This window comes from Ochotona curzoniae, unplaced genomic scaffold (genome assembly GCF_017591425.1).
Source record: "Ochotona curzoniae isolate NIBS_2020 unplaced genomic scaffold, NIBS_Ocur_1.0 scaffold_4506, whole genome shotgun sequence".
Classification (NCBI taxonomy): domain Eukaryota; kingdom Metazoa; phylum Chordata; class Mammalia; order Lagomorpha; family Ochotonidae; genus Ochotona; species Ochotona curzoniae.
The window spans coordinates 19,710,591-19,737,534 of NW_024467119.1; the positions used below are offsets into that span (position 1 = coordinate 19,710,591).

At 40.7% G+C, this 26,944-nt stretch overlaps 1 protein-coding gene across 2 annotated transcripts; it reads right to left on the reverse strand.

Moving 5' to 3' along the window:
• G3BP2 (G3BP stress granule assembly factor 2) lies at positions 1-25,876 on the reverse strand. 2 transcript variants are annotated; one of them, XM_040967316.1, is made up of 12 exons: positions 25,678-25,876; positions 17,412-17,530; positions 14,066-14,147; positions 13,121-13,294; positions 12,641-12,731; positions 11,916-12,018; positions 11,191-11,371; positions 10,114-10,212; positions 5,893-5,995; positions 4,561-4,689; positions 3,277-3,395; positions 1-2,944 (listed from the first exon to the last, which is right to left on the reverse strand). In XM_040967316.1, exons 2-12 carry the CDS (start codon positions 17,504-17,506, stop codon positions 2,672-2,674), a joined length of 1,449 nt encoding a protein of 482 aa, XP_040823250.1. In that variant the 5' UTR covers positions 17,507-17,530; positions 25,678-25,876; the 3' UTR covers positions 1-2,671. The 2 variants fall into 2 exon arrangements, with proteins under 2 accessions (XP_040823250.1, XP_040823251.1); XM_040967317.1 differs by lacking the exon at positions 10,114-10,212.
• Between the last annotated feature and the right edge of the window lie 1,068 nt (positions 25,877-26,944).

Consider the following 26,944-nt stretch of genomic DNA (forward strand, 5'->3'; position numbering starts at 1 on the left):
TGCAGACATCAGTAGTTTATTGTTTGTTTAGTCCAAACACATTCAAAATGGAAACTCAAAGAATATTTTCCACCTGAAACAATTAAACTAGATTCTACTAGCATATAATGCTTAACACATTACAGCAATGAAGATGGTAATCCACTGTCTTCTATACCTACTAAAGCCAAGATGGGAAAGCCAGTTTGGTTGCAATAGTGTCATAAGGATAGAATATTACCATCAAAAAATAAAATGAAATCAGCAAATAACAGTAATAGTAGATGAGTATTTTTACTCTGTTTCACGGAAAAGGGGACAAAATGTTAAAAGTCCACAGTACTGCAGGTGAACAATCACCATGTAAACTTCTCCATGTGATGGTTTAAATTTTATTCATGGTATGTAAAGACTGAAGCTGAATGGCTCTTTGCTCTAATGTTCTATTACACTTAACAACTGTCATTACTTTTGGTGCCAAAACAGTTTTCACGGGTGACAGGGCAATATCCCAGACTAGATATTACACACACACACACACGCACGCACACGCACACACACACGTGTATATGCATATATAAATATGTAAAATAAAGAGAAAAAGAAACAGCAGAGGGAAAATATCATGGGGAGGGAGGGATGGTTGGGAGCAGAAACCCAACACTGACAAAAATAGTCAATTATTTAAAAGAAGTCTGAATAAAGGCGTCAAAATGTCAACGTAATTTTCTGCTCAAGAACTTCAAGTACTATACACCAGGAGTAAAACTGTCTCAAACCAACAAATAAAGAAACCATTAAGTCCCCCAAATGGAAACTATGAAATTCTGTGTCCCCAAAATATATGCAATAGTGCAAGTCTTTTCCTCCAACATGGAAGACCTCATTTGAGGGGAAAAAATGAGAACAGAATCTTACTCATATTGCCCAGTATATGTAAAACAAAACATGTTCATCATTTGCTGGTTTACTGAATAGCAAAACAGTTGCATAATTCAGAACCAGTCTGTTAATACGTCAAGTGCATATTTTGTTCTTGCTTTGACTTAGGTAGAATGGAGAAGTCTTCCATGCTGAAAAGCAGCTTTAAGTGGTCACAATTCTTTAGCCCACTTCTAGCCTGAAACATCAGAAACTGGGACGTACTAAGTGCTCCAGGCCGAAGAGTGGAGAATTTTTGCCTCAGTTGCAGTTTTACTGGAACTTCCTATACAGAGACAGACAGTACTCCAGCAGCCACAAACTTTGCTCACAGATTCATGTAAAAATAAAAGATGCCGTCCCAGACTTAAATTCAGGAGCCATTCGGGTGCTGACATCAGTTCAAGAATTGTGCAAAATGAATGACAGTTCCCTGCCCTCCCCCAAATAGAAAATGCAAACACTTAAGAGCTGCTATTCTTTCCCCCAGAAAATTGCAGTATCCTCACTTCAGGTTTATTTGCCATATATGGAATCTGACCGCTTCTAAATTGTCACTGAAAATGGACATTGAGTTGACTGACTTTTCTAAGCATTCAAAGTGATACGAATCAACGCTCACACTGAAGCTAAGAGAAATGACAACTACAGTCAAACAACTGACTTCCTCCTTCCCTCCCTCCCACAGAGAACAAAGCTGATAACTGAAGAACAAGATAAATAATATGCTAGTCCACTTTACTGATTTTTTAAAAGATACTGCAATTTTTATACACTTCAATGATTTTTCAACATTTTGCAGCTGTTTGGCTTTGCAGCACAGCAATTCATACACTATACTGTACAAAATTACCAGCAAGACTGGAATGATGTATTAATAGAAGGCACCATCATGCTTATTACAATACCAGAGAACAAAAATACAGTAAAGACAATTTTCACTGTACACAGCTTAAAGAAAGGAAAAGGGGGAGGAGGAGTGTGTTGAGCAGCCAGCCATCCCTGTACTGAAGAGGGGCAAGTAGAAAAAACCTTAAATGTGGAGCTACTAAATCTGGTCTAATATTTAAGACCATAGCATTTGAAGTTCTGATTTTTGTTTAGTTCATAACTAAAGAATTTCCTTCTGGTATATACTTGTAGTCTCATTAAGGTTTATGTGTATACACGCTGGTCACAGCAAGCAGATAAAATGCCCTCATCATTTCACAAACTATTCTCTACTGGAAAAGAAGAAAGATTGTTTTTTTCCCTGTTGCCTCCTGTTGCAGATTTCAAAGTTAACGAGTTCAGAGTACCCATTAGTGCAGTCTGATGAGTACATCACAAGTTTCTGTTGTTTTTTTGGGGGAGCCAAGAAAAAAGGCAAGATTCTCCATTAGCACAAATTGCACTATTTGTGTTTCCAACATTAATAGGCAGAAACAGTAACACTTAAACAAAATGTGCAGCCGAGGATTTTTTTTTGACTCATAGGACCTGAATTCAGTGGGCATGTCCTTTTAAGTTCATTTTGTTGTTGATAGTTTAAGATATGGTCATTTCTCAGTCCTTAATTCTCCAAGTCTAGATTTATAAATTAACAATGTGAATCCTGTTGTAGAATTGGGGAAATAATGTCCACCTCAATTTAAATGATAACCAAAAGATGCTTTGCACATCAAAGAAATGATCAAAAAGGCTGTGTCACATTCCAAAGCCAAAAAAATTAACAAGAATGCAAACACGATGAATAATGTACCACTGTCAAGACTTGGTCAACAGTGGAGCTTCAACGGCGCTGTCCTGTGAAGCGGCCTTCCATCTGCCCGGTTCCTCTTCCAGAGCCAAGTTTCTGTGCCATGCCGCCTCTAGGAGGAGGCCCTCTTCCATCTCGGTCACGCATCATTCCTCCACCCACTATTCCACGGGGACCTCCAGGACCACGATCGTTGCGCCTGATATCCCTGCGATCATCGCCACCACCTCTGGTTTCTCGTTCTCTTGCGGCTCTTGTTTTTTTCTCTTCCACGTTTAAACGTACTTCCCCCCGAAACATAATTGGCTTCACGAGGGGAGAAAAATATTTACACGAGAAGGTTAGACATCAACAGAAATATCACACAGACAAATTTGAATGTCCAAATGGGAAAACATTAAAAAAAAAAAAATGTAAGTTTCCAACCTTGCTCATCAAATACTGAAATTCAAAATGAGCTACACCTCAGACTTTAAAACTTTCTAGTGAATTTTAACTCTGCATGAATGTCATTTCATACTGAATTAATTTTAACTTTTCCATTAAAGATTTTTCAGTAACTGTAAAATGCATCACAATTTAATAATGACATAGAAAAGAGTTAATACTAAAGTGTTTATGCCCTCTAAATCACTTACTTTTGCAATCAAGATTCTCTGAACTGGTTCAGAGTCATCAAAAACCACAAAACCAAAATTTGGAAGCTTTCCCCCGACACCCTTGGTATTGATGCGCAGTTCCACAACGTTTCCAAAACCTGTGAAAATATACATTACATGCAGGGTTAAATATTTTAATGGGTTTGACTGATGGTTCAGAATGCATAAACCTTGATCCATGTAAAAATGTTACCTTGTAAGTTACAGTTCACTCATGCAGGCCATTATCTAAGACACCCATAAATGGGCCTGCATGCTTGTTCTGTTACTTTTTTGTATCTTTATTAACTGCCCATATAGTATTAGAAAGTGTTAGTTTTGATTTATCTGCCAAATGAAGATCCTGGCGGGTGGCAGGCATGGGCTAGAGTTGGGTCCCTGCCACCCACAACAGAGTTTAGACTGACTCCCCAGCTTCTTGTTCTAGACCAGTCCAGCTACAGAAGACATCTGGGGAGTGAAACTGTGAAAGGCACCTTCCTCCCAACTGGACTGTCTCAAATACATAAAAAATTTAAAATAGTATATACATTATAAAAGTTTTATTTATATGCACATGTCTTATTTTTTTTTATTTTAAAGATTTACTTATTTTTATTGGAAAGGCAGATATACAGAGGAGGAGACAGAGAGGAAGATCTTCCATCTGGTGGTTTACTCCCCAAGCAGCCGCACTGGCTGGAGCTGAGCCAATTCGAAACTAGGAGCCAGGAACTCTTCCGGGTCTCCCACGCAGGTGCAGGGTCCCAAAGCTTTGGGCAATCCTTGACTGCTTTCCCAGGCCACAAGCAGGGAGCTGGATGGGAAGGAGGGCCACCAGGATTAGAACCGGCACCCATATGGGATCCCGGCACGTTCAAGGCGAGCACTTTAATAACCACTACACTATCATGCTGGGCCCACATTTGGCTTATTTAAAACAATTTTCAAAAAATTAAAATTTTAGGTTTATTTTTACTTGAAAGAGTAACAGGTTTTTCATCTGCTGGTTCACTCCCCAGATGGCAGTAATTGCCACAGCTGAACCAGTCAAAAACTGGGAGCCAGGAGCTTCTTTTAGGTCTCTTCTGTAGGTGCCACAGGTTTTGGGTCCCCTTCTGCTGCTTTCCTATACCATTAGCAGGAAAGCGAACCTGAAATGGAACAACCCAGACATGTACCAGTTCCCATATGGGATGCTGGAGTAGCAGGTGGAAGATTAGCTCACAATGCCATCATCCTGGCCCCTGAAATTTTAATTTAGAAGCAAAATAAGCCACTTACTCATGAAGAATTCTTTCAGTTCATTTTCATCAATGTCATGTGGCAAGTTACCAACAAAGAGTTGATGACTATCTGGATAGCGAATAATTCTCCTGTTGTCAGAGTCATTCTGTTCCATATCTCCTCTGCCTGAGAACAGCAAGCAAAGTTTACACTGTCATTAAAGTCTATAACATCCCAGAAAAACTAGTTCAAAGCAGTGAGTATAAAGATCACTTAACACCGATATATTCCTGTTTTAGTTTAGTAAAATCAAGTGAGCTCCTTGCAAAGAGAAAAGAAGTATCATATTAGTATGTTAGTTATTAAATAACGTGACTAACCTGCAAAGTGTAGTTGCTGACTAGACTGCCAAGCTTTCTTCTCTATCCTACATGTCTTATTAAACCAGTCAGGTATTAGTAGTACATGTATTTCTTCTTAACCAACTTATTTGCCATTATCTAGGAACTAAGTCCGTTTTGATATCCAAAAATTAAGTATATTTGCTTAGTTTTTTCAAATTCCCAAATTTCGTAATGTCTTGTTGTATAACATTACAGCCAAATCAGTAAATTTCACACTAGTAATCTCATTTGTGTATCTTACGTTTTATATTACTGTAACATAAAATCTTATTTGATTTTCCCAATTATAAAAGGAATACAGTGAGGCATTAAGAAAGGGTACATAAAGGAAAAAGCTTATATAATAATTTAGTGGCACAAGAAAGCTCAAAATGCAAGGGTGCCTGTCAAGAACATTTTCTCAATCAGGAGCAAAACTAGACAAACTTGCAGCTCTCATGACTTCTGGCTTGGTAACACATCACTTCTTTTACTTCGTTTTTGAATAACATGTTGAACTTGATGAATACTATCTCCCACCTCCTCCCAAAAACAAGCTAAACATTCTTCTAGAATCCAAACAGAAGTACTACATATTAGCTAGTAAACAAGTCAAAAATCATGGCAACTTACTTAATACCTAAGACAATCAAAATAAGAAGAATCAGGGAGTGCTTAGTGTTTATCTGTGAAGAGATAAGAGTTCTAAGTAAGAGAGTTAGGTTATTGGCAGCTCGGTTTAGGATTCTTAAAAACCAGTGACAATAACCACATAAAACTTGTCTGTCTTCACACGTTCAAAATACAGGTCTCCATGGCAAGTCTACCAATTCTCCCCTGAAAGCTGGTTGTGTGCCCCAAGCTGTACTTCTTCAGCAGGTTACTGACATCCTTAAAGAATTTGATATTACAAAGGTCCATGAGCAAGACACGTGAGTTTTTTTTTTAAAGGTCATTCTCCAAATTTCCAGCTGCTAAATACTAACAGTTATAGGGGCCAACTCACCTGGTCTTGGTCCTCTTGGAGGAAAACCAGGTCGTTCTCTAGGTCGTTGTTCACGCACACGAGGTGGCTGAGACTGCACTTCCGGTTTAGCTTCAACTCTTGGCTAAAATATAAGGGTAAAAACACACTATAAAGAAAAACTTCAGTAGAGGAAAAACTGCAAACAACCAGAACAAACAACTAGCAAGCACGTTATTTGTATAATATCTTTTAAGTAAAGTGTCATATGTATGTGAGAAGTAAGTTGTGATATTCTGTACCAATCTAGGACTGTAGAGTATTTTACTGTTCCCACTCAAGGTAGTGTAACTCACAATAAGCAGTGGTAAGCAATCACACTGCTTTAATTAAAAGTTTAATCCACACTAGCATAGCATAAAAGGTACTGCTACAAAAATCACGTGGAATACACAAACAAAAGTAAAAGCCATTCTTTATCTCTAGTTTACTGCCCTTCTAAATGTTCACAGTGTTGAGTACTATTTCCAAACCCCCCATTATCTGAAAAATTAATTTTAATAGCTTAAAGCATGGAACTCCACCTTTCTCTATCCCTTAAAAAATTCCATCTTCAAGTTTAAACGCACACAAAAAAACATGACAAGAACTTATGAGAACTTGTATGTAGCATCAAATACTCAGTAGTCCTTAGATTTCTGTGCATTCATTTAAAGTACATTGCACGCCTTCAAGTGTTAACTATGTCTTATGACGGGAGTAGGGGATAATGGGACAATTTCTGCTGCCTTCGAAAAGTTTCTGATTAAAGCGGATTTAAACATATAAATTAAAAATAACTATTTAAAACAAACTTTGATCCACACTTGCTACTACCTTTCCCTTACTGAATTTTCATTAGGCCCAGCCTCCTAAGGCCATCTACAGCTCCAAAGCAGAAGAGACCACTGGGAGAATGTCTTTGATCAGAGCACTTCAGTTCCGACTTTACAGGTGTTCATCTCTTAGGCTCTCATTCAAGTGGGCTCTTTCTTTTATGTGTCTGGGGCATTATAATTTTCAAGACAGATTTTATTATAATAATTATGTTTCCTTCCAAAATGACAATCAACTTATTGCAAATGATTTAAGCCATGACAACCAAAAGGTATATTAAAACTCCTACAACAGCAGCTTTTCACAGATTTGCCTGCTCTAAGTCGTTTTCCTCCACACAGATGTGTCCCATTGCCCTCAAGATGGAATTGTTTCTGATTTTTGCAATTATAATTGTTAAAAAAAAACTGCATTTTTATTGTTACTTATATATATTTGTCCATATGGACAACTTTTTTAGCTCTCCCAAAGAAATAAGCACAGTATTTCAGGTGAGATGTACATTTACTGTTTGTCTGACTTATAATTTTAAATATTAGTTTCCTGGCCCAAAATATGTTGAATGTTCTATATTTGAGAAAGAGACTCAGTAACAGCCCTGAGACCACTGCTATCTGTAGATGGGTTTTTATCCTGTATAATAATTTGATCTTAAATGTGATGCCTGAAAAAAGCAATTATTTAGAAATTTCAACTAAGGTAACATAAAAGTACACTGTAATTCAGTTTGATTGTAAAACAGATTTGAAGGAGAGATATATTCTGTTCAAACTCTAACAAGGCTAGTGTATTACCAGAAAAGCAACATCAGAAAAACATCTCCCAATCCAAATGTTACAAAGTTAACTTGAGACTTTAAATTCTTTTCCAACTGCCACATAAAGATGAGTAAGAAACAAAACAAAAAAGCCCTTTCTTATCCATAGAGATTTTACAATTGAAAATAGATATGGACCTGGTGTGGTAGCCTAGCAGCTGAAGTCCTTGCTTTGCACACATCAGGAACCCATATGGGCGCCAGTTCCTGTCTCAGCAGTCCTACTTCCCATCCGTCACCCAGATTCCCTGTGAAAGCAATGGAGAATGGCCCAAAACCTCAGGACCCTGCACCCATGTCGGAGACCTGGAAGCTTAGGGCTTCTGCCTTCAGATCAGCTCAGCTCTGGCCTGTATATCTGACTTTCCAACAGAAAATAAGTAAATTTTTTTTTTTAAAGTAAATTTGGGCCTAACACAATGGCTTAACTGGCTAATCTTCCACCTCCAGGTGCTAGGATCCCATTCAGGCGCTGGTTCGTGTCCCAGCTGCTGCACTTCCCATTAAGTTCCCCGATTGTAGCCTGGGGAAGTAACAGAGGGTGGCCGAAAATCTTGAGACCCTGTAAACCTGCATGGAAGACTTGGAATAACCTCCTGGCTTCAACCATTCAGCTGTGACCACTGTGGCCATTTAAGGACTGAACCAGATTTTTGTCTTTCCTTTTCTCCGTAAATCTGCCTTTCAATAAAACTCATAATTTTTCAGGTTCTATTTCGTGTTAGAATCTAGTTGTTCTAAACAGAGTGGTTAACATGCCATATACTATTATTAAGGCATTAAAATTAGTTCCTGGTAACCAGAAAAGCATAAAAATGAGAAATCCCAATATGAAGGTCAACAGAAAATGAACTTAAAATGAACCATCAAATCAAGTCAATAAAAGCAGATGTAAGCACAACTGATAAACCAACCTTTCGATTAAACATAACCTATTTAGATGAACTAGTCCATTTCAATTCCCGAGAAAATAACTTACCTACTTCTAGATTATTGCCTATCATCATCCTAGAATTAATTTTAATGTCCTTTTTATCAATCATCTGGTTATAAATGTGACGAAATAAAAGCTATTTAAAACTAACAAAATAAAACTGAAGTGCTATCAAAAGAAGTGTAAATAACAGAAATACACTCTAGATAGTAGCCTAAAGATCAGAAAGTTCTCAAGTTTAAATTTTGAACATACAGAATTTCCCACAATTTGAAAAATATTTTAAAAATGCAACTTAAAATTATGTAGGATACTTAAACTTTCTTGGGCAACAGACAAAGTATGTAATTTGATTCAGGGAAGCCTTAAACATAGTATTCTTTCAACTGCAGCTAGCAAACACTGACTGGCTTCCAACAAGGAGCTAAAGGCGCTGGGGTTCTGCTGCATCACACATGCAGCAGCTAGTATCCCAAGTGTTTGAATGTAACACTTTAGTCTGCAGAGGTCTCCCTACGATGACCAACTCTAGCCCTCTGTTGTCCTAGCTCAAGAATTAATCCTAGCACCCACGCTGACTGGTTGTTGAGGGTTAAATGGGCATGATTATAAAAGGCTCAGGCACCAAAAGCACTGAGTAACCTTTAGCTATCTAAATGCAGTTAACCCTCTAAAATGAAGTAACCATCCAAAGACTCCCAAACCAAATCTGCCAAGAAATCAAGGTTTCAAAAGAAAAGCCATGAGTCATGAGATCTCCATTTGTGGTGAAAAACACAAAAACTGGACAAACTCATTTTCTACATCAAGACAGAACTCTGATTTATGATCTAAAGTAACCAGTCTTTGTTTCCTGAATAGCTAACTGGGGGGGGAAAAAAAAAAAGACACACACATACACATACAAACATGTATAATGGAACTGTGTATTCTATTATGTTGGCTGATTATACAGCTTAAAGTGTAAGTTTTCTAGTGAAATGAAGTTTAACTCAAACGTAAGGGAAAGGAATTGGACACCCTGTAGCTGTACCTGAAAAAATTTGAATTTAGTTAACCCTCAACTGTATCTAACAACCATTTTAGATAACCTGTGTCTTTTCATATTTTGGTAAAGGTCTGAAATGTGTGAGATGGCAAACAGACAAAGCAGATTACTGGAAATGATCAGTTAAAGTGAACACTACAGTCATAAGTTGGTACAGGCTTCAACTAAATGGTGAACCGTTTACAGACTGAGCGCGCTGAGGCAATGTAAAGTTTTCCACTTAAAAAAACTCTTTAAATGCCAGAGTAGTTTGTGCCTTTCCAATTTCTTACCTAAAATATTTCTGAACAAAATTTAGATTTTTTTTTTAAAAAGGAACATTTTTATTACTCTAGGAAGCCTTTTAAATAACAATATTATATACTAATAAAACCAACTTAATCTGTATTCACACACCCAAACCCCAAATACCACCTATGTAGATGATGAATGGAGATTCGGCATTTAAAGTGGGTGCACTGACATTTAATACATGTTGTTTTGTATATTTAATCCATAAGTTGAATGAATCATTTAAAAAGTAGAAAAAAAAATAAGCAGTTGGCAATGTAACAAGGATACAATCCAATGTGTTCACAGATTGGTTACCTGTGAGACTGCTGCTTTAACATGGGGTGGAATTCCAGAGGAGGAAACAGTGCCACTAGGAGGCAGGTTTTTACTGGTCACTGAAGCCCAGGAGAAAGCCTGCAGGAAATGCAACAAACCTACACTACTAATCATGGAAAACCACCAACATTCCTAAAGGGAAATTTCCAAATATATATTGTCTGTTCATTTCTAAACTATTGCTCTATATTGGGGGATTCCTAGAAGAATGGCACACACACACATGCCAGTCTATGTGCCAGCTTTCAAAATTTCATTATGCAAGATTATTTTTATGCAAGACACTTGTTTTTTCTGATACTAAATAAATCCACAAGCAAGTTCCTATATACTCTAAGTAGATGAGCAAGTGGCAAACAAAACCACTAACAACTAAACATGCTGAAAATATATGAGCCTATTAGAACCAATTTCTTTGCTCTTTTGGGAAAATCAGGGTGTGTGATGGTGTTAAGGGGAGAGGGTAAAGATAGGAAAGAAGAGAGTACTTAGCTGGAAACTTAAACAGACATTAACAAATTGAACGAGGAAATCTCTTTCTACCCAAATATACCTTAAGCTACATTACAGAAGATAAAAGAAGATTTAGGTAAGCTTACATGATATACTATGGTGTCACTCATCTTTCCAAGACAGTTAATTGATGTAAGTAAGGAAATTGATCTCATTTAAACCACAAACAACAAGCCTTCTCTTCTTTTAATTTACAGATGAACATTTTTTTGTAGTTGGGAAATTCCACGAATCCTGGTGCTTCTGTGCTTAGAGGATTTAACACAGAATCAAACAGCATCTGACAGCCTCACATATGGACCCAAAAAAATTGTACATTAAGGTTGCATACAAAGATTAAAACCTTAAATTATAAAATTTACTCCTGGGGGTCATTTTTTGAGGGGGGAGATTAAATTTTCCTTACTAATAACAAAGGCCTCAGAGCTTCTTTCATACACATAAAAAAGCACAGCTTACTGTATTAAATAACTTAACACATGCTTCATTAATGACATCAACTACGAACGTGATGGTAAAGGTCCAGAGTTCCTCCCATCTAACCTTTGGTGGTTCTTGCGGCAGGGAGACTGGTTCTGCAGGGGGAGGAGTGGTAGACTTCTCCTGTAATTCTTCTAAACTCTTCTCTTCCACCTGTGGTTTCAGCTCTTCTGTCTTTGTTTCCGATTCTGGCTCAGGTTCAGGCTCATGAGAAGATTCTTCTAACGGCTCCTCTATGCCATTACTACAATAAAATATTTAATTCATTCAGTACAAGTTCAAAAAAAAAAGTTTAAGTTCAATTCCTCTCCCAACCCATGGGCATAACTAAGATCAATAACCTCTATTTACATGTGCTTTTTGAAGAAAAATCCAGGAGGAAGAAAGTAACACTATTCATAAGCAGTTATTTAACACCTGATCTTAGCCAAACGGCCAAGAAGCAAAACAAGCATTTTGTTAACACTACCATCTTAAAACCGGGCTACCAGGGAGATTTATGTTAGTGTTAAGACTCACACTGTCAAACAACAACAAAATGGACACTAAAGATTCCATGTTATAAGTGCAAACCACGTTGAATTTCTGATGAAAATAAAAGTTTTGTGGGGGGAGGAGGGAGAAGAAAGAAATGGGGGAGGGGGAGGGCAGTGAGAGGGAAAACAGAGAAAGAGATAGGCACAAATAGGTAGCTTGAAAAAATTACCAACAATAATTTTTGTAACAAAAACACCCTGTGAACACATGATGGTTCAGATCAAATGCAGCCTTGTCAATGCTATGCTTACGTCACGGGGTGAGCCTCGTAGTAGCCGCTGTTGGCACTTTCTTGCACAGGTTCAGGAGATGGCTGCCTTTCTTCTTGTTCCTCTTCTACTTCATCTTCTGATTCTGACAAACCATAACACATCACAGATTATTTTACAAGATTTATAGAACTATTCATACAGTATTCTATGAATATAACTATTCATACAGTATTTTTGATATGTTTAAGGAAGTGGTACAATAATAAAATTTAGTAAGCTTTCATAAAGGTAATTTAACTGCACTATTCCCTGTTCTCTCAAACAGAGAAAGAGTAATGAAGATTGGTACTGACTAATATAATTCAGTTTCCTTTGTCACAATGATATAAAAAACAGTAATAAAAACAAAGGAAAACAAGCCAGTGGCCATCACTATACTCAATGATAGCATAGCCAAATGAAGACAAGCCAACAAAGACGTAGCAACTACAAATATAAGAGCACAATTCCATTTCCATAAAATTGCTAAGTAATATGATCCAATAACTCTAATAAGCATCACACTCGGATGAGACTGATGGAAGAATTTCTCTTTCTATATTTGCTTTCTCTGTAACTTCATAAATAAACATTATACCTTGTATGAAAAAGAAAATTAGCAGTAAAAGGGGTTTCACTCAACGTGGATGCAAATTTCTGTCTTACAAAAATTAAGAGTCCTTTGAAAATACCGACAGAAATCTTGCGTCTAGAAAGCACCTCACCTTCATCAAGTTCTGGTTCAGAATCACCAAACACTTCATCTTCATAACGAAACATGTCATTGTGAACATAAAACTTATTTGGAACAGATCCCTATTGGGAACACAACATGCAAATATTCCATAAATGCCCATAAATTCAGGCTTACATAAAACAAATTACATGACAAGACAGATCATTTCCTGTTCTGAACACAATGTGATTTAAGAGCAGAATGTTATGATTTTAATATATTTAAACTTTAAAACACTTTGTTTTACTGCTGTGATCTTAATTACCTATTTACACACTTGCACCCCTATCTGACTTAATTCCAAACAGTTAAGGCACACATCTACATGCATCCAAATAAATTTCAATAGGCCCAACAATGCTTATCAAAAAAATAATATGCAAATCTAAGCCTTTTAGAACAAACACTTAAGACACTTAAACCAACTATAAGTCATACAAATGAAAACTAAGTGAAATGGAGAACTTACTTCAGGAGCCAGAACAAAAGTTTGCATAAACTTCCTCTCTGGCTGTCCACTGTTAGACAGCAAACCCATGACCTGGACAACTACTCCATCACTCAAAGTTGCATGAGCATCCACATGACGAATCTTAGTATGACATTCACTGAAGTTCAAAGATAACACTTTGTGGTGTATATCCTTTATAGGGGAAAGAGGGAAAATGTGATTACTCATTTTCTACATAATACTGTATTACTTGCCCTCACTGATTTCCTCTAAACTCTAACATGCTAACAACTTAATCTGTTTCATTTGAATCCATTATGCATCTCTGTGATTATAAATCACAATTTTCAAAATGTCTTTTCTCTATGAAAGGTTCTCTTCTTAAAGCTTTCTCCTACTTCTCTAAGATAAACACTGAGTTATTCTCACAAGTTGTGCTGACTGCTCCTTGACTTCATAACTAATTTTACTTTTGCTTCAGAACTATAGCCTTTTCTCTACTCCAAGTCCCACATTCACATTCTAGCTGAAGTCCACATCACTCCAAAGTCTTCCTTTCCTCTCAAGTTATAAAGAGCATATACTTCTGTGCACCCCCTAACGCAAGCTGTAGCTCACAGGTGTAAAAGCTACTATTGTATTAAGTATTCCACGCATAAAACATACATGAAGGATATAAAACTATCTCCTGTTGTAACCATATCCCAATGTGGTATTACATTTTATACAAAAATGAACTATTAAGAATGAAGAGCACTTAAGGTAACTAATGATTTACGAACTCCTGTTACACAACCAATGATCATACTGAAGAAAGTATCAGGACAAAAAGGCTATTTCTGAAATTTCTGTATTAATATACCCAAAAACAAAACAATCAAACAAACAAACAAAAAAAAAAAAAAAAAAAAAAAAAAAAAAAAACCCACCAAAAAAACTAAGTACTTACGACACGGTACTTACATTCTGGCCATAAACGGCTTCCTGGGGCTTCCCACTAGCATCTACACCTCCATGAACATAGGAGGAATTCCTGCCATAAAACCTGCAAAACCACTGATAATGATGAACACTGCACTGTCAAGAGAAGTCCCAATATCAAACACACTAGGTTCCAGGTACAGCTATGACATCAGTTACTTAAGTTCAGGTTTCTTGGTTATAAATTCAGAGCAGTAACTTTCACAGGATTGATTTAAGGCTTAAATTATAAAATGCTCAGTGAGTCTAATAATCATCAGAAATTCTCATCTAATCTTTAAATCTTCTATTGATTTTTTTCAAATACAAAAATGCAGTTATCTACTTGTCAGGAAATCAAGTGCTAGCATTTAGCACTCTCCAAAGCTCCAAATAGTTAATTACAAAGCCATAGTAGATTTTAAAAGTTATTTTTAATTCAGAGACAAGGATAAAAAAATCTAATTAAAAAAACTACCATACACTGTTCCTTAAGTGCTTGATTAGTTTAGTCTTTCTCTGGCATTATTTAAATGTAGTAATAAAAATTAACACCTTGTATTCCAGGGCCCTGCGCGGCAACCTAGTGGCTAAATTCCTTGCCTTGAACACAACAGGATCCCTTACTGGCGCTGGTTCTAATCCCGGCGGCCCAACTTCCCATCCAGTTCTCTGTTTGTGGCCTAGGAAAGCAGCTGAGGACGGCCCCAAACCTTGGGACCCTGCACCTGTGTGGCTCCTGGCTCTTGGCTTCAAAGCGCTCAGGTCCAGCCACTATAGCTTCTTAGAAACTAAATCAGTGGACAGAAGATGTTCCTCCTTGTCACTCCTACTACCTACATATCTGACATTCCAATCAAAATACATAAATTTTAAAAACAAAAACCTTGATTTCTAGCACTGTGACATACACAGGTAATGCTGTCGGCTGCAGCACTGGCATCCTTATGGGAGCCAGTTCAATTCCCAGTGTTGATCATTTCCAGTCCAGCTTTTGCTGACATGCCAGGAAAAGCAGGGTCCAAATCCTTGGGCCCGAACACCAACATTAGACACCCAGACAAAGTTCCTGGCTCCAGCCCGGCCCTGGCTCTGGCTCTTGGGGCCATTTGGGGAGTAAACAAGCAGATGGAAAACCTGTCTTGCTCTACCCCAACCTCTCTGTTAACTGCCCCACAAATAAATTATTTTTAAAAAAAGGAATTCACACTTTCATATTACATATGTAAAAACAAGACTAAGAACTTTCTAAATTAAGGTTATCTAATGGGGTGTTTTTTAAACCTACCTCTCTTAATGCTACACAGGTCATCATCTTCAATATCTATAATAAATCTAACATTTCACAACGAAAACAAAACAAAAACCTGAAGATACAATCATTTTTTTCATAGAGAATTCAGAATATATATTTTTTCCCGCAGAATGTATTGTAATAAAATACTTAAGAGCTTCCTCCATGTCATGTTCTGAGTGCATTAATCTCCTTAAAATCTCATGAAATGAATGCCATTACCTTAATGAGCATGAAGAGGTTAAATTGCTGCCCATCCAAGAAAAAGTAACCAACTGGGGTTACCAACTGACAGTCTGGTATCAGCATGCAAACTTTAATATTTTTATTAGAAAGGCAGAGAGAGGACAGAAAGATCTGCCTTCTCCTGTCTTACTCCCCAAATATCTGCAACCATCACAGAGCTCACCCAATCTGAAGCCAGGAGCCAGGAGGTTCTTCTGAGTCTTCCCATCCAGCTCCCTGCTTGTGGCCTGGGAAAGCAGTCAAGGACGGACCAAAGCCTTGGGACCCTGTACCCGTGTGGGAGACCAGGAAGAGACTCCTGGATTCTGGCTTTGTATCAGCTCAACTTCGGCCATTGTGGCCATTTAGAGACTGAATCATTGGACGGAAAACATTTTACCTCCTTCTGGCTTTACCTCTGCCTTTCCAATAAAAATAAATAAAATCTTAAAAAAAAAAATCGTGAGGTGGATATGTGGTTACCTGCTGATACAGTGCTCAGGACATCTGTATCCTAGATCTGCTTCCGATTGCCACTTGCTACTACTAATACGCACCCTGCAGTCGCGAAGTGATGACTGAAGTGCTGGGTGCCTGCCACCATGTGGCAAAGCCAGGCTGAATCACTGCTCTTGGTTGTTGTGGGCTTTTGCAGAGTAAACTAGTTGATGGGAGATTTCTTTCTCCCTCTCTCTGCCACTCAAATATATCTAAGTTTTATTTTAAATGCGTTTAATGCCACAATGTGAACAAAGATGAAATTTTACATGGCCCTATATTACATTCTGCCCCCAACTCGCTCATATACACTAAAATAGGGATGTCTTTATTTCTGGGCATTTAGTTTTTATTTAAAAAGTAGACAGAGAGAGACAAACACAGCTTTTTAATCTGGTATTCTCCACAAACGATACAACAGCTAAGTCAAAGTCTGGAGCCTGGAACTCAACCCCGTCTCGCAAGTGGCTAGCAGGGACCCAGGGACCCAGAGACCAGCCATCAATACTACGGCCACCCTGGGGGTCCCTCAGCCGAAGCCTGGTAACTCTGCTTTTCAAGCCAGTACTGATTTTCTCTGTTCAAGTCAGAGAGACCCAGGGAACTTCCATCCACTGCTTTAGCCCCGAGATGGCCGGAGGACCAAGGCTTGGCCAGAGACTATTATACACATGTTTAACAGGGCAGGGAAACAGCAAAATCTAATTTTATACAGATAAAAGGATGGCAAGTCATTTTAACCATTTTCCCCCAAATGAAGGGACATGATATATATAAAAAGCTCAATTAGTATGTTCCAAACAAAGCCATTTGCCTTTAATTGCTATTGTACCCCTAAAAGAAAAATCAGTAATATACTCAATTTATTTCCATTTCTGGGGGTGGGGGGACCTTAACTCCTGCCAGAATGGACAAAGCTACTGTCACTGTGTTACCCAGGAATACTATTTTACAGAGCAGAAGAAATAAAGATTTTTTGTAATAATCATTTACTTGATTAGGAAAACCTGACGTGCTATTCAGTTCAAATTGCAATTTGGAACCTATTAGCTAGTCAAATTCAGTTTGTTTTCAAAGCTTACACAAGCCTAGGAGTGTGTATCTGGATATGAATGTGCTATATACTGGGACACCATACAAAATATTCTCACACGGTGAGTTGCGGTAAGGAAAAATTAGAAGAACATATACAACTTTAGCCTTACGCTGGCTGAAACGCTGGAAATGGTTTTAGATGTTTACTATGAACAGCTTAGGAATAGAAGGCTTAAAACATGCAGTCATACTCAAGAATAACAATTACAAATACCCAACAATCTTTAAAATATTTACCTGTGTAAATACTCTGGAGCTTTATTCAGCAAAGTATAATATTGCCTCACAAACTCCCGCCCTACAAGCAGCGGACTGGGCTTCTCCATAACCATTTCTTTGCTGCACAATGTCAAATGCTGAGGGAAAAAAACACAAGAAGAGTTAATGATTAAACATCATCTTGGAAACGAAAACATGAACTCATTTTATTTTTTAAGATTTATTTTTATGGGAAACAAAAAATTGACAGAAAGTCTTCCATCGGCTGGTTCACTCTCCAAATGGCCACAGCAGCCTGAGCTGAGCAGCTTCGAGGCTAGGAGCCAGAAGCTCATTGAGTTCTTCCAGTGCAGGGTCCCACCCTCTGCTGCTTTGCCGGGCCTTAGTGAAGGAACTGGACAGACAGCAGAGCAGCCGGAACAAACTAGCACCCATGTGGGGATCCCAGCACGCGGAAGGGGAGGACTTAACCAATAGAGCCATTTCACTGGCCCAGAACTTTTTTTTTAAGATTTATTTATTTTCATTGGAAAGTCAAATACACAAACATGAGAGACAGAATCATCTTCTGCCTGATGATTCACTCCCCAAGTGGCCGCAAGAGCCAGATCTACCCAAGGACAGATTACTGATGAATCAAATAGGTAGTTATAGTAAAGATTTGGAAATTATGTAACATAAAATCCATGTTTGTAACTCACACAAGCCAAAATAGAAAGTTAAGAAGAAGCAAAAACTGGGCCTGGCACAGTGGCGCAGTGGTTAAGGTGCTCGCCTTGCACGCCCGGGATCACATATGGGCGCCAGTTCTATCCCAGCAGCCCCGCTTCCCTTCCAGCTCCCTGCCTGTGGCCCGGGAAGGCAGTTGAGGATGGCCCAAAACCTTGGGACCCTGCAGCCATGAGGGAGTACCATGAGGATCCAGGCTCCTGGCTTCGGATCAGCTCAGCACTGGCCATTGTGGCCACTTGGGAGAGAATCATCAGATGCAAGATCTTCCCCCTAAGGACTAAGTTTCTGTCCTTCTGTTTATTTCCTTTAAAAATAAACATAACATTGTGGACCTGGCGTGATGGCCTAGTGGCTAAAATCCTTGCCTTGGACACACTGGGATCCCATATGGGCGTTGGTTCTAATCTCGGCAGCTCTACTTCCCATCCAGATCCCTGCTTGTGGCCTGGGAAAGCTGTTAAGGACGATCCAAAGCCTTGGGACCCTGCACCTGTGTGGGAGACCTAGAGGAAGTGCCTGGCTTCCTCATGGGAGGAAAAATCCTTATTTATTTATTTAAAAAAAAAAAAAAAAAAGTCTTTCCAAATATCAATTTATTAATTTAGAAACTAAGTCTACCATCTGGTTCCACACAATCACTTATGTACAAAAACAATCTTTAGAAATATGGTTAGTCGGGCCCAGAGATGAAGCCTAGTGGATAAATGTACTGGACTCCCATATGGGTACAGCTTCCTATTCCCCTTCCCATCCAGCTCCCTGCTTGTGGCCTGGTAAGGCAGTCAAGGACGGCCCAAAACCTTGGGACCCTGCAGCCATGAGGGAGTACCATGAGGATCCAGGCTCCTGGCTTCGGATCAGCTCAGCACTGGCCATTGTGGCCACTTGGGGAGAGAATCATCAGATGCAAGATCTTCCCCCTTCGTCTCTCCTCTTCCTCTCTGTATATCTGACTTTGCAATAAAAATAAATATGCCTTAAAAAAAAAAAAGGTTAGTCTCTACAACCCTCAAAGAGAAGAGCAACTATCACCTACTATTTTTCTACAGGAAAATAAAATTCTCTACAAAATACTATTTTTCTAGTGACTTCTACTAGTGAAAACAGCGAAATGACCGTTACGCAGAAATACAGTGCTAAAAATTTTCCGTGGCATCTCAGCTCTCAATACACAGGTTCTTCAAAAACAAACTTGTGTCACTTAAATAACATGATCAATATTTATCCAGATCCCAGCTTAAGTATACTCTTCCCCTACTTCACATTGCCTCAACCATTTATCTTATTCTCAAACTCTGTCCATCCTTCTGAAACTCACTGGAGTTTTGATAAACACTAGCTTTTTTTTTTTTTAAAGATTTATTTTTATTATTTTTTCATTGGAAAGGCGGATATACAGAGAGAGGAGAGACAGAGAGGAAGATCTTCCGTCCGATGATTCACTCCCCAAGTGAGCGCAACGGGCCGATACTATGCCGATCCGAAGCCAGGAGCCTCTTCCGGGTCTCCCACACAGGTGCAGGGTCCCAAAGCTTTGGGTCGTCCTCGACTGCTTTCCCAGGCCACAGGCAGGGAGCTGGAAGGGAAGCGGGGCTGCCGGGATTAGAACTGGCGCCCATATGGGATCCCGGGCGTGCAAGGCGAGGACCTTTAACCACTTGCGCCACCGTGCCGGGCCCAACATTAGCTTTTATTTCTTATTTTTTTATGCTTCCCCATTTGCCTAAACTAAATCCTGAAGCACATCTACTCCAGCTCTCACTGAGCTGGCTCTATATCAACTGTCACCATGTTTTCTGAAGATGTCACCATCTTTTTGTAAAGATTTATTTAATTTTATTGCAAAATCAGACATACAGAGAGGAAGAAAGATAAGAGAGGAAGATCTTCCAGATCCTTTGATTCATTCCCCATGTGGCTGCACGACCGGAGTTGTACCAATCTGAAGCCAGGAGCCCAGAGCCTCTTCTGGGGCACCCATGCGGTTACAGGGTCCCAAGGCCTTGAGCCATCCTCCACTGCCTTCCCAGGCCACAAGCAGGGAGCTGGATGGGGAGCAGGGCTGCCGGGATTAGAACCAGTGCCTATGTGGGTTCCCGGTGTGCAAGTCAAGGAATTTAACCATAGGCTATTGCACTAGATTGGTGCAGCCACATGGGGAGTGAATCAACAGATGGAACATCTTCCTGTCTGTCTCTCCTCTGTATATGACTTTCCAATAAAAATACATCGTTATAAAATAAAAAACATAATGCATAATTCTACTTTGCTTAAACTCTCTTTAAGTCTCTGAGCCTCTGTCATGGCACTTTACTAATCATATTCTGTCCCCAGTTACTAACTATATGTTTGCATTTTTCTCTTCACAACTCCAGTCTTAGTTAACTTAGGTATACCTTGAATAAAGTTCTCAAAAAACTCACAGTTCAACAATCCAATGATCTTCAGCTATCTGCATTATTACTGCTGAGCACCTCCACTTTTTTCCAGTGTTCTATGACAATGTAATTTCCCCTCCCTTCAAATGTCCTCCAGGTTCACACTGCTGTCCTGGCAGTTCCAACTATTCAGCTGTAGGTCAATTTATACAAGTGTCTTACATGTACACATGACCCAGTATAATCAACAGTTTGTCTTGAAATTCATTAAGTGACTTTCCCTGTCAGCTTTGCCATTCCAACAGTCACTTGAGGAGTGAATCGTTGGATGGAGGTTCTTCCTCTCTGCCTCTCCTCTCTATATTTATTTGACTTTGCAATGGAAATAAATAAATCTTAAAAAGGGAAACTAAAAAATTATAAACAGACAAGAATTTCACAAGCCATCAGCCACAAAGTGTAAAGCAATATTAAGAATCTTAGAGGTATAATATAAATAAATATTCCAGTGAGGGTATACAATCCTTCCTACATTGTATGATTGTTACAAAGGCCATAATGTATTAACTCTTTAACTTTCAAAACAATACTTTCCAATTTTCACTTTCTGATAACCATCTAATAGATCAACGCTACTACAGGAAGTAGGGCTCTACAATAACGGGAGCGTTCTGGCACGACCCATGGGTATCTACAACCCCCCTGGAGTGTGTGGGTTTGAGCCTCAGCCCCACTTCCTTTTCCTGCTTCCTGCTAACACACAGCCTTCAGTACAGCTGGGTTCCTGACACCTCAAAGGCTCCCAACTTTAGATTAGCTCAACTCTGGCCACTTTGGCCATTTGGGGAGTGAACTCCAGTGGATACAGGACCTCTCTGTAAAAATCTACCTTCTAAATGAAAATAAACAAGTCTTTTAAACTTACCCCAGCTAACAAAAATTGAAAAATAATTGTCATTTTGTCTATTTTAGTCACAATATTTGTGACAAAATATTACTTAAATATTAAAGACCAAATGTGCTTAAATGTAAGCAATGAACTGATACTGAAATACTTGCTAAATATCTAGTTAAAAAAACAAAGCAAATGCACAATGCGATGTTGGGCAGCTGTGTCACTGGCATCCTTTAAGGGCACAGGTTTAATTTCAAAAGATTTGTTATTTTTACTGGAAAGGCAGATTTACAGAGAGAGACAGACAGAAAGATCTTCTGTCCACTGGTTCACTCTCCAAATGGTTGTCATTGTGTCTATATTATTCACAATATATACAGACAATCCAAGTATGTGGGCCTGTGTCATCGAGTGCGAGACATGAAGAAACTTGGTTTCTAGCTGGCCCAACTTCAGCAGCAGCTGCCATTTAGGCAGTGAAGTCTCTACTATTCTCTGTGACTGTTTTGCAAATGAATGAATGAGTACACAAATAAGGAAACAATTTTCTTAATGTGGTATCTAAAAAACCTCGTAAACACATAGACACACAAAATATGCTAGAATAAAAACCAGTTATCTGTCTAAAGAGTAATAAAATTAAACTTACTTGACAGACCCAAAAGCAAATACATAAAACATCAGAATATACAACCCAAGGTGTGATTTCACTTAGGTAAAGGCAACATACACAATGTGAACAAAAGAATAAAACTTAAGATCAAGAATCCCATATTCTTATTAATTTCAAATCAATTACCATTAATTTCAGAAATTACTGACATGACATCTTTCAACCTTTTTGAAACTTTTCTCCATTTATCCACATAATGATTAAATGATAAAATCTACAGAAAAAAAAATCCATTTTCAGACATGATTTTAAGCACATGCCTAAAACCACCACAGCACACTGGATGAATATGCTGAATCCACTGAGAGACTAGAAATGCTCTGAAATTTTTTTCTGTTTCTATTCTGGACCATTTTGGATTAAGGATGCTCAACCAGTAACATAAATACTCCAAAATCAGACAGACTTGGGAATACTTCAGTGCCAAGCACCTTGGATACGGATATGGGACATCCAACCTGTGTAAGCACCAAAACTCATTTAAAAAGCCTCACTCATTGCAAACTGCTGTGAAGTTAATTCTTCCACAGCCACTTCAATGCAGGAACCATGCTGTGCCATGCCAGGTTCACCTCCACAGAGGATATTTTCTTACTCCTGTATCCCTCTTGAGCCCCTCAGTCAGTGTTACTTACTAGCAGCCAGGCACAGGTGCAGGTCTATTCTCACTGAGCTATTGGCATTTCCAACCACTGATGCCATTTATTATCAACACTACAACTTTCCAATATTCCAGAAAAGTGATTTTAATAACCAGAACAACAATGTATCTTTTCAGAGCAGTGACCTTAAACCTGTTGTGGCAAACCATGAAGGAAAGCTCCACAAGGGAGATGCAGGAACCAGAGTGGTAGAAATAAGTAACAAATCCAACATATGTGTTAGGTCTCTTCTCAGGCCCAGTGGTGATAAGTTCGGAAGTTCAGAAACTATGCAAAGCGGCCAAGCATTAACAAAGGAAAATGCTGTCCCACAAAAATAAAAGACATGCATGTACAATACACACTTTAAGCTGAACAAGTAATCTGCATGTTCATCCTCTTGAAATAGAGTATTAACTTCATCTACAGCAGAGAGAAGTGATGTTAAGCCAGTCTGAGGAAAGGAGTTCAGAGAACCTTGGATACAGCCGTAGAAAAGAGGACTGGAAATCAGGTCTATTTTTTCCTTACTCATAGTTAAGAACATCTGCTTCAAAAGGTCAAAGAAAAATACAAATAAAAATTACCCAATTGTTATTTTATGTGAAACTGTTGGAAGGAAAAAAACACTACAATACATTTCTTCTGGCCATTCTCAACTATGGAACCAAATCGGGGTGAAATACTTGGTACCAAGAAGCAAAAAAATATGCTGAAAAACAGCAGTAAAAAAGATTCCACTCCCACTGAGGCCAGGCCAAGGTTCCAGGATATGAACCAAATTACTCCACTAGCTACTAGTGTCCATCAATAAGAGTAACTTCCACTTGTTGACTTAACTGTACTGAATTTAAGGTCTTAAGCTTCAAAATAAGCATTAAAAGGAAGCCATCCACTATTTTCATACTCATTCAACAAAAGAAAATGTGTGGGGGGCTTCCTTTTAAAAAAGATTTATTTATTTTTTATTGGAAACTCAGATATACAGAGAGGAAGAAATTCCAGGTCTGCTGATTCACTCCCCAAGTGGCTGCAATGACTGGAGCTGAGCCAATGCGAAGCCAGGAGCCTGGAGCCTCTTCCTGGTCTCCCATGTGGGTGCAGGGTCCCAAGGCTTTGGTCCATCCTCAATTACTTTCCTAAGCCACAAGCAGGGTGCTGGATGGGAAGCAGGGCCACATGGATTAGAACTGGTGCACATGGGACCCTGGCGTGTGCAAAGTGAGGACTTTAACCCTGATTAGTGGGGTGGGTAATAGCAACAATTCTAAAGAATAAGGAAGCTGCTCAGAATCTAGATATTATTAGTATTTATAAATTTTTAATAACTAATATTAAAAAAATCACAGGGCTTGTTTCTTTTTTGACCCAGCCCTGATCTCCAACAACTCCAAGCCTTCTCTGCTCCACTCCACGATGCACGCTAGTTTGCCATCTCTAACACAGAAGCCGTGAAGACAGAGCTACCCGAACCATGACCACTCTCGGGCACTTCATTCTTCCCCACAACTCTCGATAATGTCTCAGAATTAAACAGCTTCTTAAGATTATATCATAACATCAAGATACATGACCATCCCAAAAAATATAGCAAGTAAAAGGTAACACACACACACACACACACACACACACACACACACACACAAAACCATCACATAACTCAACCCTAAGAGGTTCAAACTGATCCTATCTTCTGGTCTTAAGACTCCTGGATTTCAAAAGGACCACTGGATACTAACAGAGCCAAGTGTTTACTTAGAAACTTTGTTCACATGCCTAAGGCTATACTAACTGCCAAATAAGGAGTTGGACAAGGAACTGCCATCATCTTCCCTCTGGCTCATTGGCACCCTTAGCTGCAGTTAAGGTTTCCTAGTTCCAGGTACCTGCAACAATAATGCTTGGAAAACTACTGTGAGGGTTGAATGGAACCTAAAATCGGCATCTTGACCCAAGTTAGTATCAACAATCATACCCCGGGGAGAGTGAGCCAGTTCTCCCATTCCAGGTTCACTGTTAAGAGCAAAGGCACATCCTTGCAAAGTCCGTTAAAACATTAGGCAAAACTGGGGGGTGGGGGCGATCTATGCGGAAAATTTTAGACGCAAATCTGTATTCCCTGCATAGAGCTAAGAAACCGGCATTTGGAAACGCAGGAGAAATCTGATCAGATCTGACTAAATAAAAATATCAACAAAAATCTAGAGAACCCGACGATTCCACCAGTCCCGCGTTCCTGCACACACACACACGTGTGGAGGGAGGGAGAATTCCATTCCGCAAGGCCCTCCAACATTTACTATGCCTAGATCCATAAGGGACTTGATGCATCAAAACGGCTGATGAGGCGCTCGTTACAGCCCCAGGATCCGTAAACCCAAGCCGGGAGGAAGGGTGCCCAAGGCGCCGGTTAAACCCCGGCGGCCGCTGCCTTCAAACCCATGTTCTGTTTCCGCACACAGAAATGGTGCCCGGAGGCCGCTACTTTGGCGTCTGCGTCGCCTCTGCCTCCTCCGCCGACACAGCCTCCTTCCCCTCCCCCACGGGCGGGGCGGCGACCGCGTCCCCGCTCCGAAGCAACCAGGGGTGGGAGGTGGGGACCGGAGCCGCGGGAGAGGCCGGTGTCCACCCCGTCCGCCCTCCAGCACGATCCCCGCAGGCAGCCCCGGGGCGCTGCGGAGTGCCCCCGCTCGCCCCATCCCCGGCCCGGCTCAGCCAGTCGCACCTGTGCCCTCGCACGCAGCCCCCGGCCCAACCCCGCGCGCGCGCGCGCCGGTCACCTCCCTTCCCACGCGGCCTCGCCATCCCTCACCCGGGAAGGGGAAGGGTCCGGCTCCTCTCAGGCACACACGGCGACCGGACGCAGCCGGCGAGAACAATGTCCGTCGCCGCCGCACTCCCGACCCCGGCGCTCGAGCCGCGAGGAGGTTCCCTGGCGACCACCCCTCCGGGCCCCCGTACACACCTCCAACCAACAGCGGCGGCGGGGACGTCGCGCGGAGGTCAGCGGCAGGCCAGTCGCCGAGGCCCGGCTGCAGCCGATTCTGGACGCTCGCCGCCTCCTCCTCCCTCCGATAAGACCCACGTAGCCTCGGAAAAGCAGGGGAGCCGCGGGCGCGCTTCCTGCCCAAGCCGCTCTTCCCGGGCGCCTGGCGCAGCGACTCGGCACACCGACGGCCCGCCCCCTCTGCCGCCGCCTCCTCTTTATTGTTTTACCCCTGCCGGCAGGGCCGGGGAACCCCCCAGCACGGCGCCAGCCAATCAGCGCATGTCCTGCGCCGGCCGGACCCAACCTCCTCGCGTCCCTCGGCGGAGCACGCGCAGTACGCTCCGCGCCCGGAAAGCCGGGGAACCGGAACCGGCCTCCAGCCGTGCTGAGAGTCCGCTGATTTGACGTCACAAGGAGGCCGCCTTTCTGCTGCTGCCCCGAGGCCCCGGCCTCACCGCCCCGCTTCCTCCTCGCGCATCAGCCCAGCGGCGCTGTGCAGCCCGCGGACCCGTCTCTGTTCCTTTTTGATTACTGACGTCTGGGGGGAGGGGGGGAGATAAGGTGTCCGCTGGTTGCTTGTTGTCCTGGCATCCAATGCCAGCCAGTTGTGGCCGGGCTGTTTGCATGACCAGCCTGCCCGAGTTGTTTATTAACGCACCTGAAGAAATGGATGGAGTAGTTGTACGCCCCGCCGGGGTCATCCTCAGCCCAGTGGCTCCGTGCAGTAGGTATTAACGGGCAGTCCTGAGCGCGAGGCCCCGGGGGTGCAGAAAACTGGGACGTGGACTCTGGAACGGGGCAGAGCCATTCTTTGCGTGTCTTTTTAAAGGCATTGTTGCGTACATTCTTAGCATTTCACATGCTGAGGCTACCAAGCTTGAAATTCTGGGAAATGCAGGTTGCAGTCCTGTTTTACAACTGTGGTCCAGATGTCCCGCGGGCATACCTGGGGAACGCCGTTCTGGTGACCTTCATTCAGGGAAGGCCCAAATCATCCAGTCCAGGGAACTCAGTTCTGCGGATACCCGACCCCCCACCCCGCATCAGACCTGGAGCACTCTGGGTTTGAGCTTTGGAAATGAAGGTTTGAGGAACTGGTACAAAACCCTTTTCTTGCCTAAGTACTGGGGCTCACAGTCCTGTAAAGCAGTTTTTCATGTATTTTTATATGTGTGATAGATTCGAGAGGCAACCAAGGTGGGCCTCAGAAGTCGACTCCGTGTTTAGGTTAGATTCCTTAATT

Excerpts from the sequence above, each read along its gene's own strand:
- G3BP2 (XM_040967316.1), bottom strand. The coding sequence starts at position 17,506 with ATGGTTATGGAGAAGCCCAGTCCGCTGCTTGTAGGGCGGGAGTTTGTG. Across the intron at positions 13,295-14,065 it reads AAGCCGTTTATGGCCAGAAT|GATATACACCACAAAGTGTT; the intron begins GTAAGTACCGTG and ends TCCCCTATAAAG. Across the intron at positions 4,690-5,892 it reads TCCAAGAGGACCAAGACCAG|GCAGAGGAGATATGGAACAG; the intron begins GTGAGTTGGCCC and ends TGCTGTTCTCAG.